This window comes from Pteropus vampyrus, unplaced genomic scaffold, assembly GCF_000151845.1.
Source record: "Pteropus vampyrus isolate Shadow unplaced genomic scaffold, Pvam_2.0 Scaffold217, whole genome shotgun sequence".
Taxonomy (NCBI): domain Eukaryota; kingdom Metazoa; phylum Chordata; class Mammalia; order Chiroptera; family Pteropodidae; genus Pteropus; species Pteropus vampyrus.
This window is the reverse complement of record NW_011888998.1, coordinates 1,675,145-1,691,389: the sequence shown is the minus strand read 5'-3', so window position 1 is coordinate 1,691,389 and position 16,245 is coordinate 1,675,145. Positions and strand designations below refer to the sequence as shown.

The 16,245-nt window shown below is 52.5% G+C and overlaps 1 protein-coding gene and 1 long non-coding RNA gene across 8 annotated transcripts in view; one reads left to right on the top strand and one right to left on the bottom strand.

Annotated features, from left to right (window-relative positions):
- LOC111747287 overlaps positions 1-16,210 on the top strand; it is a 45,651-nt gene extending 29,441 nt beyond the window's left edge. Inside the window, exon 3 of the long non-coding RNA XR_002783492.1 lies at positions 15,897-16,210. This is a non-coding gene — a long non-coding RNA (uncharacterized LOC111747287). The remainder of the gene's footprint in view (positions 1-15,896) is intronic.
- The window catches only part of LRRN2 (leucine rich repeat neuronal 2), a 68,125-nt gene continuing 56,372 nt past the window's right edge, over positions 4,493-16,245 (bottom strand). For 4 of the 7 annotated variants that reach the window (XR_002783487.1, XR_002783490.1, XR_002783486.1 and 1 more), the window contains 2 exons: positions 6,210-11,538; positions 4,493-5,701 (listed from right to left, as the gene is read on the bottom strand). Coding sequence is in view for 1 of the 7 variants with exons in the window: in XM_011373006.2 (XP_011371308.1) it covers positions 9,141-11,303 (2,163 nt within the window). In the remaining 6 variants the exon portion in view is untranslated. Of the gene's footprint in view, positions 11,539-14,030; positions 14,222-16,245 lie in introns of all 7 variants that reach the window. The other 3 variants (XR_002783488.1, XR_002783489.1, XM_011373006.2) reach the window with 3 other exon arrangements.

The window sequence follows — 16,245 nt, the reverse complement described above, 5'->3', positions numbered from 1 at the left end:
AACAGACCACGGACCGGTACCAGTCCGCAGCCTGGGAGTTGAGAGACTATCATTCTGCATCTTTTATACAGGACTGGATTTTACTCATTCCCCCAAGCACCTCATAAATCCAGTGGTAACAGCTTGGTTGATGATTAATGAGTGAATGAGTGTCTGAGTGGGTGGATAAGCCATTGAATGAATGAACCAGCTCTCATTTTCTACATGGTCCTCAGTACCTGGTCACTCTAGAAGCTGAAGCCAAGGTTAAGCTTCCCCACTGTCTTTCCCATGGGAACCAGAATGGGAGATGGGGCCCTGGGGAAAGAAAGGAGACGGAGGTCTGAAAAGAGGGGCAGCTGGGTAGCTCACAAAGATGGTTTTAAATGTATTGAGCACCTACTACAGTGACTCTCAACCTTGACAGTACACTTAAGTCACCCGGGGAGCTTTTCAAAAAGTAGTCTCTATTTCACTCCTAGAGATTCTGATTTAATTGGTCTGCAGTATTGGGCATCAGGAGTTTTTAAAGCTCCGCAGGTGATTCTAATGCACAGTCAAAGGCTAAGAACCACCGTCTTACTAATTGCCAGGTGCTTTACATATATTTTCTAATTTAATGCTCATGACAACTCATGAGTGAGGTCACTGCTTCCCAGAGTGTGGTACTGAACCAGAGGCACCATCTTGGGAACTTGTGTTAGAAATGCAAATCTTCAAGCTCCGCTACAGACTCTCAGAATGGGAACTTCTGGGGTTAAGCCAGGAATCTGTGTTTAGACCCCATTCCAGGCGATTTGGATGCATGCTCCAGTCTGAGAACCATGGAATTGGGTACCAGCAGCCCTTGTTCACAGGTGAGGCAAACAGGTGTGGTTACTAGCCCAGTGTCTCAGGGATAGTAAGGATCGGAGCAGGGATCTGAATCCAGGTACATGCCTCGGTCCGGAATGTGCTCCCTTCTTACTTATGGTCCCCAGTCAAAGCTGAGACACATCACACTGCTTATGGGAGGTGACTGAAGTCTCTTGCTAGCCTTGGGTTGATTTTTTTCTCCTTCTTTTCGCTTAGTACTGACATGTAGCTCCATCTGGAGCTCAAATGCTCTTGCCTTGGGGAAGGAAAGGGCAGAACACCCCAGGATTCATTCTAAAACTGTTTTATTAGGTGCTTAAAATAGCTTCTGGCAGATGGTGTGTAGAATGGGGACTGGAACAGAGCTGCAAATGACATTTACAAAGTTGTATGTGTTTGTACAAGTGCATGTACATGCATGTGTGCACGCGGTTCATGTGTGTGTGTGTGTGTGTGTGTGTGTGTGTGTGTGTGTGTGTGTGTGTGTGTGTGTATGTGTATGGGGGGGGTGTCAGAGAAGTTGATGAACTGGGGAAAGGGCATAAAGGAGAACTAGAACAGGATGGGTGATTCTAATCTACCCAAGATTAAAAAGTAGAATGTTTTGAAACTGGGTTTCCCAAGGCACCTGGGAGAACCCTGGGCCTTCCCGGGGCACATGGTGGTCAGATGTCATTGACTGACTGAGTGAGCTCTAATGTGGCTTTCAGGGTTAGAGGACTCACAGAGCTGACATCGGGGTGGGAAGTGCAGTGAAGTTCCAGAAAGCTTGTAGGTTTTCATGGGCTAGAACCTCAAAGCTTTGATTAAAGGTTAGGGGCAGACGTAGCAGCCCTGGCTTTGCAAATGAGAACACTGAGAATTCACTTATTTTCCTTATTTTAAAGGAAATTTCTATGTACGTAAATCTGAATCCCATTTAGGTGCAGAAATGGCAGATGTTCATCAGTCTAATTCTGCCTGACAGACCCCCACGTTGTTGTGGGTGGCTGTTTTCCATGGCAACTCCTAACTGAAGTCTGAAGTCCTGCAGCCATGGATGTGACTCTCAGACCCTCCAATACATCAATCCTTGACTTTTTTGTGGGGAGGGTATGGACCCATTTCAGAATCTTATTAAATCCAAAGTGGCCTCTCTCCAGAAAATTTCACATATGCAGAAAAATTTGTCAGCACTTCGCAGGGTCCATGGACTCTCCCAAGTCTATCTGAATCAGTGAGGACTATGACCCTCCACCAGTGACTGTCAGTAGCCTTTCCTGAGCCAGGAGACTGGAGTTCCAGTTCCCCTCCATCCTCACTGTAAAATGATGGCGATAATATCAAGGCCACTAGAAGGCAGGGCCAGGTGACTCTGTGAGGCTGGCTTCGGCTGTGAGGGTCCTTACCAAGCAGTGGCCTTTGAGCTCTGGAGGTATGCACTTGCAGCCTGGGCTCCTCTGTCTCAGTCTGCAACCTACAAGTCCAGTTCCTATAATCCTCGTCAGCGCAAATGATACTCTCCTCCTTTTCCTCTGTAGTTAGTACCTGATTGCTCCTCTGAGAGAAGTGCAATGCACTCACATCCTTGTTTTTATGTAGAAGGCAGTGTGGGTCGGTGAATAGAGTATGGGAGTTTGGAATTAGAAGAACTTGATTAAAATTCCAGCTCCACTCATAGTTGTATGAGCTTGGGTAAGTTACATAAAATTTCCAAGCCTCAGTCTCCTTAACTGTAAAATGGGGATAACAACCATATCTGTGTTGCCTAATTCACTGCATTATTACTAAGAGCAAATGAGAAAGTAGATGTCAGTGAGCTCAGTCATGTGCCACAACGTACCACACATCATTCCTACGCAGGTTGAGCCTGGGATCCTTCTTCCCTCTTCACAGGCTGATAGCCTGGCCTTTTTGGTTCCTGAGGTGGCAATGAGGGGATGAGGAATAGCTCCTTAGCATGCCCTCTACCTACTGTTTTCTCCTGTTGCCACGGGAGCTTTCATTTTCCAATAGAGGCTCTTCAGAGCTCCCATACATCGATGAGCAAGACCACCAGGCCCCTTTGCGCACAGTGGTGCTGCAGGTGGGGGTGAGGAACTGGAAATGTCTGCAAACAAGGCAGAGGAGAACTCTGAGTTCCTTGCAATTGGAAATGTCTGCAAACAAGGCAGAGGAGTAGCAATTGGAAATGTCTGCAAACAAGGCAGAGGAGAACTCTGAGTTCCTTGCTGGGGACTGTAGAAAAGGGAACCTGGAGGGGCACAAAGATTTGGAGTTTGCAGAGGAGGGCGAGGATGGATGCTGATTCCCGACCTTAGCTGGCAATGGAAGGTGACAAGTGGAACCAGTTTTTGGATAAAGACAAAAAGGAGAATGGCTCAGGAGGACATTGTGGCATGAGAACGACACTTGGCCAGAAGGAGGCCATAGGGATCGTGTTTTCTAATCAGCGCTAAGAAATGGTCATGAGGACAGATGACGTAGTGGTGGGGACCGTAGACACTTGATTGGTGCCTCGCTCAGCTCAGTGTTGAGCTCCTGACTTACCAGGTGATGTCTGAGCTCAGAAGCAAAGGAAGCCCATAGGCAAAGTCTGCTCTGGACATAATTCTGACCAACAAAGAACTGCCTGGTGACGGAAGAGATCAGAACCTCCACTACGGAATTTTAGAATTCATAGCATCTAAGGACAGAAAGGATAAAGGGGCAAAATGAGATATACCCAGACTTCTAAATAGTATGTTTCAAAAGTTAGAGAAGAGAATCAGAAGCTGTAATTCTCAAGACAATATAATTCAAGAGGTTTTAAAACCGAAGTTCTGACAATAAAGTCATAAATTATCCTGAATAAAAAGAGGGCAGCATCTAAAAATAAAGTGGCTGCACTGGGAGCGCTCTAAAATCTGCACACAGATTGTAGAAGTTCTTATGTTCTTGGCAAATTATTGACATACTTTTAAAGAATATAAATTTGAATCTAGTAGAGCAGGGTGGTTAAGACAGAGTCTTTGGAACCAGACAGCATTTGAATCCTGACCCTGCCACCTACTAGCTGTGTGACCTTGGATAAATTATTTAGCCTGAGTTCTCATATCTCAATTTGTAAAGTGCAGATAATAGTATCCACTTTGTAAGGTGGCAGTGAACGAAATGAAACGGTGTGTGTGGGAAACCTCTACTAGCGTGGCTAACAGAGTAAGGGCTCAACGTTAGCCGTTCTGTAACAAATACGAGGAGATGGTATTAATCGAAGGGCAACCGCAAAAGGATAGCACGAATGGGTAAGAGCCACGCTGGGAAGGTTAAAGACAGGTGTTCTGACACTTGTAAAACCCGTGAGGTATACACAAGGGTTCCCTTGGTAAAATCATCAAAAATGAAGCTGCACATCAGGCCTAGAACAGCCAAAGCGTCAATGGTGACAAAGGAAGGGCTGGATAGGATAGGGACGCCTCCTGTCACTGCTGTTTCTCCCTCAGAATGACGTGCTTGAATGACAAACACAATGAAGATACAATTGGAGGCTAATGAAGCTCATTCCTCACTACGTTGAATGAGCTCCAGTCTCTCTGTTACAAGGCAGGGCACTGACAGGCTTGTGAACTTGATGTTGGAGCCTTAATCTACGTGAGCTGCTTTAAAGATTCATGGGGAAAGGCAGAGGGGGTCAGGAGCCTGTGAAAGAGTAAATGTGGCTTTAATTTTCAAAAATAGGGGAAAGCATAGATTTGGGAGATACAGAGGTGTGCTTAGTGTCCATCCCTGGCAAAGTTCTAGAAGCAAGGATTAAACTGTAGAGATTATTGCAGTGGCCTCCTGACTGGCCTTTCTGCTTCTGCCTTTCGCCACCCCGCACCCATGACATTCTCAGCCTAGCAACCAGAGGGATCCCATTACGCCAAATCATGCCGCATCTGCTCAGGACCCTCCAACGGCTCCCCTTTCACTGGAAGAAAAAGCCCACGCCCTTCCAGTGGCCTACAATACTGAATACAACTGCCCAGCTGTGTCTCTGACCTCAGGTCTCACGGTTGCTCTTCCCCCACCTGCTCTTGCTCTGGTCACACCAGTGTCCTTGCTCTTGGCCTTCATCCATGCTGTTCTCTGCCTGGATCACTCTTCCCCCAGATAACTGCTTGGTTCTCTCCGCCAAATGTCACCTTCTCAACAACGCCTGTGCCAAGCACCCTGTGTAAGCCCCCATATCCCCTCTTATCTTCTTCCCTTATTTTTTTCTCCACTGTACTCATTACCATCCAACATACTACATATTCTTATTTATTGGTCCTGTCTATCAACTATTTTCCCTCAGTAAAATGTGAAGTCAGGCTCAGAGAGTTTTATATATGTCCCCAGTTCCTAGAACTGTGCCCATCGCAGTCGTGCTTATGAATTAGTTGTGATTCAGAGGAAGCGAGGGAAAAGGGAAGGAGGATGGCTGGGTACACTTAGAAAGAGTCCCCATAACTAGGTGACCAACCATCCTAGTTCGCCCAGGGCTGAGAGAGTTCCTGAAACAAGAGCCTTGCAGTGTTCACACCAGGAAAGTCCCATAGATCAGCCAAACTCATTTACTTTGGTGGTCTGGGGACTAGTCCGATAGCTCTCAGGAATGCCACAGGCTCACTGTTTCCTCATTTCGACACTGCCTTCCAGTCGGCCTCGTGAGAGAATGCAGAAACGTTGGTTGCAGGACAGTATATTTAAGTGGTTTGCAGTTGGCTGAGTGGCCACACCAGACATATTGATTGATGGGCCCATGCGAGGCTGGTGGGAAGGCTGCTGTGGTGAGCCGCAGGACGTGTCCGCCCAGGTCTGCTCCACAATCTATCTGAGCTGTGGATGAGGACACAGAAGGCAGGACGGAACCGTGCAGCGGCATGTACTAGGGAGGGAAGGTTCATACATTCGATAGTTAGCTTGGGTTTTAAAATCATCTCGATAGATAGAAATGATAAGCCCTACGTAACAATTTAAAATATAAACAGAAATAAATATTGCTTTCTATTTAGGGTTTAAAAAAGCAATCTTAAATGTACAGAAGAGACCAGGTACATAGCTGTTTTGTTTGTTTTAAACCAGCATGTTTAGTTGCCTACCCACTCAGTCTAGTGTGAAAGCTAAGACTTCAAATGCCACTTATGCCATATTAATAGACCTAGAGGGCATGGTCCCACTGTCCTCTCACCTGGTCGAAACACACCTGAGCCACGTGCCCCGCTCTGTACCAGGGAGAGGCTGCTCACCCTCATTTGCTCAGTTTCTAGCTATTCTAGGACACAGCAACCCACAAAGTGCCTTTTTCTCCCTCTCCATATCTGGCTATGTCCTGACAGTGTCATCTCTTTCCAGGAGAAAAGAGGCCACTCACTCCCATCCTCTCCCCAGCTCACCTGAATTCTCCGGGGTGGCCAATGTGCATAAGACATGGAGATTCCATCGAGAGACAGGTTAAATCACCATAACTGCCTTTTCCCCCCAGAAGAAGGGATTCATTTCCAAGGACTCAAGCAGCTGTAAGCTCCGCAGCGTCTGGGAAGCAGCAGTGCAGCGAGGCCCTGGGAGTGAGGAGGCTAGGAGCCAGAATGGCATCCCGTCTCCCCAGGGACTCCTGCCACCCCTTCAGGCTTCCTGTCTGTAGCCGAGGAGCCTGGGGGAAAGGAGGGCAGTAAGAGGTCTTCCATCTTCCAAACTCAGGCACATTTAGGGTGTTTCCAGCTAGTGGGATCTAAGGCCCTGGGCCTCTAGCTGTGCTGGTGGTCACATTCTGGGGCCCAGGGATCCTAGGAGCGTTGTGGGGTGGCAGCGGAGGTGCTGATGGGAGAGGGCTGCAGGGCTCCACAGGCTCTCCAGGGCTCTGAGTGCTTATTCAAGGGAACAGCACCTCGAATCTCTGTGCCACGTGGGCCCATGCGGAAAGGCAGCGACTGCCGATCGTCCTAAAGGAAAAGAGGTATTGATTTCTGACTCCAGTTCTTCGTGATCCACATAGGCGCTGCCCTGCTTCTTCCCCACAGACCTGCTGGGTCACAGAGAACAAATCCAAACCTCACAGATGGTGAACAGGCTAGATCCCACTGGCCAGCTTTAGCCGGCTGGCAGGGCTGCCCAGAATGCAGCCATGGGGATCCCAAAGTTCATCAAGGAGGGATGCTGCAGGCTCAGGAGTGTGGGCCATGGGTATCAGGAGGGTAAGGGGCTGGGTATGTCATGTCTCTCCTTGCCCAGCCCCCTCCCCTAAAGAATACACCACCTGGCCTTGGAAATGAGCATCTGTGAATGGATCCTGCTGACCTGAGCAGCCCACCAGTAAGGGGAGAAGTGGAGGAATCATCCTCCAGGTCCTTCCCCAGCCCTCTCCTGGAGGCCTGGAGCAGGAGTGAGACATTCTAGCCACCCCAGGCTGGAGCCCTGAGGTTCTTAAAGTGTGGTCCCCAGACCAGCAGCATCAGCATCACCTGAAAACTTCTTAGAAATGCAAATTCTCAGGTCTAAATCTAAACCCAGATCTAGACCAGAAACTCTGAGGATGGGCCCAGCCATCTGTGTTTAGAAAACTCTGGGGGTGTTTCTGAGACAGGTTGACCTGCTCAAGAGGAAGAAGACTTCTAAACTGGCTGTTTGTGGAAGGTCTTCAGAGAATCCTGCTCTCCTGTGTTCACAGAGAAAGGAACATTACCCTCTGGCTTGGGGTGAGTGTGCTCTTTCTAGGTCCCGTAGGGCCCGATGCTGTTTCCTGGTCTGGCTTCCACCAGTGTGTGCATTTGACTCTCGATGGCAGCTTAGAGCAGCCTCTAATAAGTCTGCTGAATGTGTCTATAGCACAGGGGTCCTTAGGCTCACGTTGCTTCTTTTCATTCTCAGGAGCCCCATGACTTTTCCCAGCTTAACTCAGAAACAAATGCTATGGCCAGGGGCCTCTGGCTCGGGAGCTGCCCCCTGGGTTGGCCACAGCAGCCCCTCCCCTTGCCTCTGCTGCCTTTCCAACAGATGTCGTCTTCACACTTGGTCCTCAGAAGTCAATTTGTTTTTTTTTTTTTTTTAATACTGCAGAAGCAAATCAGGCTCATAGCAAATTATATTGAAATGGACCGGAAAGATAAATGCAGTGATTTCCTTGTCCCACAGCCCTCCCCTCCCCAAATCCTCTATCGCCCCACACCCCCTCCTGCCCCAGTGAGCCCAAGTTCTTGCTGTCTTGATGATTTGCAATTCTCTGCATGATTCTGCCTCTTAGGTTTGTTTAATTAGAAATAGGTCTGAGAAGTGCTTCTTATGCACTGGCATGTTAATTGCTTATCAGAGAACGAGAAGGGGTGACAATGTTTGGTGATGGAAATTTCCACTCCCTCCACCTCTTGCTTTTTCTCCATTTTTCTCCCCACCCCGCTCCTTCCTTGCCTCCTGTGCTTCCTCCCTCTCGTCAGCCTCTCCTGCTTTTTGTCCGCCTTCCCCTGGCTCTTCTGCTCACAGTTATGGGGACTTTCTGGGGGAGACTGGAATCCAAACCTAAAGGGAACTATCTGAGCCCCCTCGCCCTCTTTTGCCGTTTTTTGCTCTCTCCTCCCTCCTCTCCGCTCCCAGGTCCTCCCTCTGTCGCCTTCTGGGCTTTGAAGGGTCGCCAGAGCAGAGAGCTCTGACTTATACCCAGTATTCAAGGGACTAGTTCCCTTTTGTTCCCTTTCCCCCCTTATTACTCTTGTTCTTATTTAGTTTTATTTTTTTACAAAACAGGAGAAAAGAGTGAATTGGGTTGGGGGGAGGTGACACATTTATCCACAAAGGTACAAAATTGCCTATAGAAAGTCAACCTCAGAGTGCCAACCGGGGCGCCAAGAGGAGGCGGTCCTGGGCATCCTCTTTCCAAATGTCCTTCGGAGCCTGCCTGGGGTCCACTCTGGGAGCAATCCCCCAAGATGGGAGGAGAGGCCTCCGTCAGCCCTTGCCCAGGAGGGGAAAGAGCAAGCAACTGAGACTGTACAGATGAAAGAGAAGAGGAGGGGTGCATCCTGTGGGCCATGGGCCTGGGGACACAGGCAGGGGACATCCAGGGGCCTCTGGCCATGTAGACAAGTGGGGAGGTGGAAGGCTCTAGCCAGAGTCTTTCTGTCCCTTGCAGATGCTCCTCAAAAAGGCAGCAGAGGAGCCCCCAGAAGGTAAGGGCCACGTTCTGGAGGCTGCAGGAGCAGCCCCTGGGGCCACAAAGCCTGGTCTGTCTTGGTCCAGCTGCCAGGCCTCAAGCATGTGGGTCCATGTCACATTTTTGGCAGGGCATCTGGCCCAAATTGCTTCCCTTTTGGTAAAACGTAGTCCTAGTCATTTTTCTACTGCTGAGGACAGGCCGAGCTCCAGGAATTTTGTGACAATGGGGATGACAGTGTCTCCCCTTCTGAGGACCTGGATAACTTCCTTCCCAGATTCCAGGGCAGGACAAGGGGTGCAGAAACCACCCGGACTGAGGGGGCACCCCAGCCCCAGAAAGCCCAGGCTGGAAAGAGAGGCCGCCCACCCACCCCCTGCCTGGGCTGGCCAGTGCCGAGGTGGGCTGCTAGCCCGGCTGCCAGCAGGAAGATGGCCAGAGCCAGGATGGCTATGAGCCCAGGTCGGTCCCCTAAGGCTCTGTGGCAAGGAGTGGCCTCTTTAGTCCTGGCCCACACACAAGCCAACTGAGTGTGGGCATCAGCAAAGGCCACTTGCAGGCAGGCCCAGTACTCTGTGGCCTGAAGGAGGCGGGTGATGTTGTAGCTATCGGTGCCCCGAGGCAGGCGGGCCAGAGCAGTGGCCCCCCCGCCCTGGAGGGAGGAGGTGCTGGACCAGGTGAGGTTGGTGGAGACAGTGTTGGGTGGGGGTACCCAAGATAGCAGGATGTGATAGGGGTGCGTCTCCTGCACTCGGAGCTCTAGCCCCCATCTCTCGTCCCTGCCTGGCTGCAGGGGAGCCCGGCCAATCGCCACACTAACTGTCTTAGTATCAGCCCCCACCAGGTTCTGAGCCACACAGGTGTACAGCCCTGCTTCTTCCACTGTCACCCTCCGCAGCTCCAGGGTTCCCTCAGGGTACACCCGGTATCTCCTGCCTGCACGGGCAGCTGTCAGTCGAACCCCAGCTGGAGTGACCCAGTAGATCTCAGGTTCCGGTTCAGCCAGCGCCCGGCAGTGCAGCACCAGACTCTCTCCACTGGCCACGTGGAGGCTGGTGGGGAGGCTGCGTGGGGAGATGAGGGGCAGGCAGTGGTCTGTCATCTCTCGGAAGGGCACCTCTCGGACTGGGCGGCGCTGGAGGTCTGGCGGCTCAGCACACAGGGTGGACTGCGGCTCGATGAAGCGGACACGGGTGCCTGTGGCATTAGCCCAGCGGATGACACAGTCACAGCGGATGGGGTTGCCATGAAGACCCACCTCCTGCAGGTTGGGCAGGGACTCCACCGTCTGCCGGTGCAAGGCACTGAGCGCATTGTTGTTGAGCATGAGGGTTTCCATCTGGGGCAGGTGGTGGAAGGCGCGGGGGTGGATGAAGGACAGCCGGGGGTTGTTGGTGACATCCAGCTTGGTCAGCTCAGGGAGGTTGACCAGGGCAAACTTGTCGATGGAAACCAGCTCCTCCATGTTGTTCAGCCCCAGCTCCTTGAGGTGCAGCATGTTGGCGAAGTCTCCCGGCCCCACCCGCTGGAGCGGGTTCTTGTTAAGGTCCAGGAACTTGAGGCCGGGCACCTGCTCCAGCGCCCGCCTGGGCACCTGGGCCAGCTGGTTGTCGTAGAAGGAGAGGCTCTCCAGGCTTTGCAGCCCCTCCAGGGCGTAGTCAGAGATCTCCCGAAGGTTCATGCCTGCTAGCACCAGGCTGCGCAGGTTGGCCAGGGGCCGGAAGTTCATGTCCAGGATGGCATCCACCCTGTTGCCGCCGATCATGAGGATCTCCAGGTTGGGCAGCATCTCGAACCACCGGCTGTCCACGGCTCTCAGCAGGTTGGAGTTGAGATGCAGCCGAAGCAGGTTGCTGAGGCCAGCGAAGGCCTGGGGGGCAATGCGGTGCAGCTGGTTGTGGTTGAGATAGAGCTCCTGCAGGCTGGCCAGCCCTGCAAAGCTGTGATCCTCCAGCCGGGTCAGCTGGTTCTCCTCCAGATGCAGGCTCAGCAGCTGGGGCAGGGCACGGAAATCACAGTCTCGGGCATCCGCAAAGCTGTTCTGGGACAGGTCTAGCTCTGTGAGGTTGGCTAGGTAGGCGAGCTCACCCTGGTCCACGCGGACGATGCCGTTGCTCTGCAGTAGCAGGGTCTGCGTGCCGGCAGGCAGCGCTGGGGGCACGGCCGTTAGGAATCGGTCATTGCAGTCCACGGTGGTGGCCTCGCGGTAGGATGAGCGGGGTGTATACCAGGGCCGGATCTGGCAGGCACACTGAGCGGGGCAGGGCACACGCCAGGGTACCACGGGCACAGCAGCAGTAGCACCAGCCACCCAAGCTAGCAAAAGGGGGGCCACAAGGAGCCTCATGGTGGAGCTGCAGGGGAGGGGACCATCCACAGGAAAAGTCTGGAGTCCTTCTGCTTTTAGCGGTTTGCAGGCTGAGGGTCAGCAGCCTGCCAGGGCCTGGGGACCCCCCCTCCCAGGGCAGTCATGCTACTTGGGGTGAGGATGGGTGGGCATCACTTCTTGCCCTCATGGGTGCGGCTCTCCATCCTTGTCCGTTGGGCCTGCTCACTCGTCGCCATGCCCCACTGGGACGGCCCTGGAGAAGAGGAGGCAGAGTTAAGCATGTGGCAGAGAAGCGGAATCTAGTCCCTCCTCCCATCTCCCATGTCTGACTCGAGGCCAAAGAGGCTGAGAGGGGTGGACAGGGCCAGGGCTCCTGGGTTCCACCCTACAGTGCTTAGGCCTTAGTGTTCTTTTCTGTGAACTGCAGGGGGAGTGAGTGGCTGTGAGTCTTCAAGGAAGGAGGGAGAGATTGGGCCTTGGAAGCTTCCAGGATTCTTGGGAAAGGTGTGTATGTGGAGGAGAGGGAACAGCTGCCATTATTGTCGTCTTTAGAGTCCTTCTGAGTCCAGGGAAATGTGGAATAGGGTCCCTAAGCTTTCTTCCATCTCTCTTCCCCGCCTCCTTGGCTCTCTCAGTAAATGGAAGATAGAGTGACAGCTTCCAGACATCTCTCCGAGTGGTGTGGGCAGGGGATGGTGGCAACGAGCACAGCTTCTAAATGCCAGGGGGGCTCCCAGGACTCCCGAAGTTGAAAGGCAGTAGCCCCAGACCCCACACCTAGACAGGCTGGGGACCAGGGTGGTCCTGCTTGGGACCTGCTTAAGTTTGTGTCGACTACTCTACTCAGAAGCAGGGCTTTCCCTCGCCCAGCAGCCCAGGTTTGAGCTCCTCAGCCCTGCAGGTGTGTGACTCTGGCCCCAGCCGCTTCTCCTGGCTTCTCTTGCTGCCAGCCCACTTACCGACCGTGCACAACCCTTACAGGCTGAAGTTACCCTGACATGCCCCCCTTCTCATGTCTCCTAGGCAACCCCTACCTGTTCTTCAAGACTCAAGGTCAGTCATCTCCTACTGAAAACTCTTCCCCCACCCCCGCCTGGCTGAGGCGCCTGCTTGATGCTCTTACAGGGCCCTACATCTCCTTCCGTCACAGCCCTGACCACATCACGTGCAAATGTCTCCCCATGTAGGGACCTGTCTTACTCATCATTGTGCTTGTAGCACAGGGCAGGTGCCCACTGAGTATTTATTGTATGAATCAATCTCTGTGGCTCAGGGCCCCTTCCCCTAGAAGATCGGGCCCCACCCCTACCCCCACCTATAATGCAAGCCCTTGCTGCTCATTCCCTCCCAATCTAGGGAACCAAGACAGGTTCTCTCAGACCTCACAGGTAGGCTGCATCACGCTGGAGGCAAGTCCAGCTTTGGCCCACAACCGGGATGGGGGAAAAAGGAGGTTTCCTGGGCCTGGCCTGACTGCCTGGCCTGAGTGGAGGTCTGATTCGGGGAGTTTTCTAGCTATAGGTGTCAGAGAAGCGTACGTGATTTGCCTGGACTCTTCAAAGACTCTAAATGTCTTTTTTTGATTTAACCTTCATAACTAGTCTACAAGATAATCATTAATATCCCTAGTTGCCGATGAAGAAATTGGGGTTCAGAAGAGATTAGAGAATTTAGCTTAAGACACATAGCTAGTGAGCGGCAAGAGACAGGAATTCACCCAAGTCCAGAGCTTGTGCCATTTACGCCATGCTTCTCGACCCCCAGGCCTGGCTTGAACCTATCCTGGGCACCACGGGGTGCAGCGGCAGCTGCAGCAGCACTGTAGGTGCCCATTCTTGTCTCCTGGGGCGATGACTCCTTACCAGGGAGTTTTGGGAAGCTGGGATATGTGTCTCCTGCCACCTTCCAGGCAGGTGACTCTTAGTGGGCCAGAGGGGTTCTTTGCTCACTTCACCCCAATTCTAGGACATGGAATGGGGGAGGGCAGCACTTGGAAGCCTGGTACCCTCCCTCGGCGGGACAGTGGCATGCCTATTTACATCTGACTACCTCCCACCTTCTTTTGCAGCTATTTCGAAAAGTGGGGAAACAACCGTGACTTAAAATGCACAGAGGTTTTGTGTAGGGGTGTGTGTGCACTGACACAGAAAAATCAGGGCAAACAAACACACATACACACATGCATGCATGCTGCATACATGTGTAAGGGGGGGGGGCGGCTAGAGAAACCTGGCCGCCCAAGCCTGTGACCATTAGTCGGGACCAAGAGAGGAGATTCTGTGGGCAGAGAAGAAGCGGAGATAAGCTGAGTCCCTGATGGGCCCTGTCATGGAACTGGATCTAAGGCCAGAGGTCCTGCTTCCTGCCTAAACCTGGCATGAGAGAGCAAAACCCACCAGCAAGGAGATCTTACTATTATTAGGTACTTACCACTTCCTATCAGAGCGCCCTGGGAAAAGTTATTGACTTCTGAGCGTCTGTTCCTTATGTATAAAATGAAGTTGTCATTAGGATTAAAGGAGCTGAGTGTGTTACACAAAGAGCTCAATAAATGTTAGTTCCCTTCCAGCTCTGCTCATCCCCCCAGGGTTGGGAGGCCGTCCAGCTAGGACTTCTTTGGGGCAGCAGAAGTTGGATCCTAGAGCTCCACAAGCCTCCATTAAACTTGCCCATTGTGTGCTCGGTGTTGCCCCCAGGTGGTGGGGTGAAAGCTGTGAGCAGAAATAGACAATACATATGTCATACCTTTAAAGAGTGCCCCTCTGGCAGGACCGGAAATGCAAAAACAATTCGGAGAGCCCGAGACTGTTCACAGGCAGAGAGAAGGCTGCAGTGGGTGGAGAGGGGCCTACAGCTGGGCCACCAGCATCCCTAGCCTTCAGGCCCTGTCTGAACCCCAGGTGTCTCTCGTCCTCCAGCACCTTGTTCTAACACCTCTGTGATGGAGAAACCATTTAAAACTTAATTAAAAACCTCCAGAGACTGGCCTTTCCCTGCACCCTCAGCAGCACCCTCCTCCTTGCCCTCTCTGGCTGCACTAAGTGAGTGAGGCATCACTCCTTCTCCCCAAGAGCCCAGCCTGGGGTTCAGCACCCAGGGAGAGGCAGCAGCTCGATGACTCATGTTCGCATAGTACCTCTGAGCCCAAGACTTGGCAAAGGCCCAGATGAGTCCTCCCCCTCACCGCCGAATACACAGCCCCTTCTAGGGTGAAACTCAAGAGCTGCCCACTCACCTGCCATCACCATTTAAGGCTGTCTTGCACACGGCCCACTCAGGCAGGCTGATTAGCAATTTCTGCTGGGAGCTCAGAGAAAGCTAATTGTCTTTTATGCATACTCTCCCAGGTGAGCGGGAGTTCAGACCATCACGTGTACATTTCCCACAACTGGATTTCAAGCTCCTTGTGGCAGGGGCCATGTCTGATGTGCTTTGTGTGCCCGCATAGCACCAGGTGTAGGACTGAGCATGAGAGGGCACTCATGAGTGAAACGTATAATCTCACAGCCCTGTGTATAGGAGGAAGAGGGATTATTTAGTTTCCTTTTGCAGGGGAAGCAATTGAGGCTCTGAGAGGTTCAGTGACTAGTCAGAGGTTTCACAGCTTCTACATGGCAAGGTCAGGATTCAAACTCAGGTCTGGCCCCACCAGCCTGGCCAGTGTTTGCTGCCTGGTGGATCAATGCCTGCCTTACAGGAGCAGAGCGCAGGGCTGGCCCAGGGAGCCAGCCCCAGGCGCAAATCCCTTCCAAGATGGCCTTGGTCCTCGGTTCCTCCACCCTGATGGCTGCCAGGCCCCTCAGACACTATTCCTTGACTCCCAGCTAGAGTGACCTGTTGGGGGGACAGCATGAGGAAGACATGGTTCCTGTGTGAGTTCGACTGGGCCCGGAGCCACAGGGGCAAACAGAGCCAGCAGGTCCACAGCCCAGCCTGCCATAGGGCTGGGGGCCAATCTTTGTGCTAGCACCGCGGGCAGCAGGGCCTTCAGTGACAGGAGGCAGAAAGCCCTGGGGCCACAGTCAGGGAAGTAAAGTTGCCCACTCCAGGAGCAAGCTCCATTAGACTCACCTCCTCCAGGAAGCTGCTCTGGATTTAGCAGAAAGTGCAGAATTGATCCCCTACACTCCCTATTAAACTAAGGCTCTTGGCAAAGCTCTAAAAAAATGAAGAGATTGGGGAAACTGTTGTCAGTAGCCAGAGCTGTTTTTCCCTCCTCAGAGTCCTGTGCTCCTGCCACATTTAGATCACTGCTCCTCCTGCCCGCTGGTGGAGGCTGCCTCTCCCTGCCCCCTCCTCACTCCTCTCCCCTTTCCGGCAGACTCCGCCCCGCCCCCCGGAGCCCAGGGTGTGGAGGGAGGAGCGGGCAGGCATCGGTGATCGATTGCCTGGCCTTCTCCGCTTGAGTGCTAGGTCCCCCTGAGCTGCGGAGACAGATGGGCAGCATAATTGAGTGTAGCGTTGATAAACTCCGGCCTCCTCAGCAGCAGATAAGCCCTGGGTGGAAGGGACGCAGAGGGAGGGAGGCCAGCCCCGCATCTGTTCACCTGGCCTCGGCTCCTCCTGGGAGGCGAGCATGGCCCCTTACTCCCACTTCTCATTTAATCACAGACAACCAGGACTTCAGAGCTGAAGGAGACCTCAGAGTTTATGTACTCTTCTGGAGCCGGAATTCCATAAATAACTTATGCAAAGGAGGAGTGGTGGAGCAAGAAGCCTGGGCTTTGCAATCAGCTTGAGCCAGCTCTAACTCGCTGTGTGACCTTGGGCAAAGTGGGTAACCCTCTGAACTTCCAATGGCCAAGCTGGAGAACAGGGATAAAACGCTGCTCAGGAGCGTCAGTGAGGCGCGCAGGCTGTGAAGGATATGCAGTGTCTGTTTAGCCCCCATCACTGTTCCCTTTCATTCCAAATCTTACCACCCACTTCTCATCGCTCACCTCTTGTAATAAATCTTTTT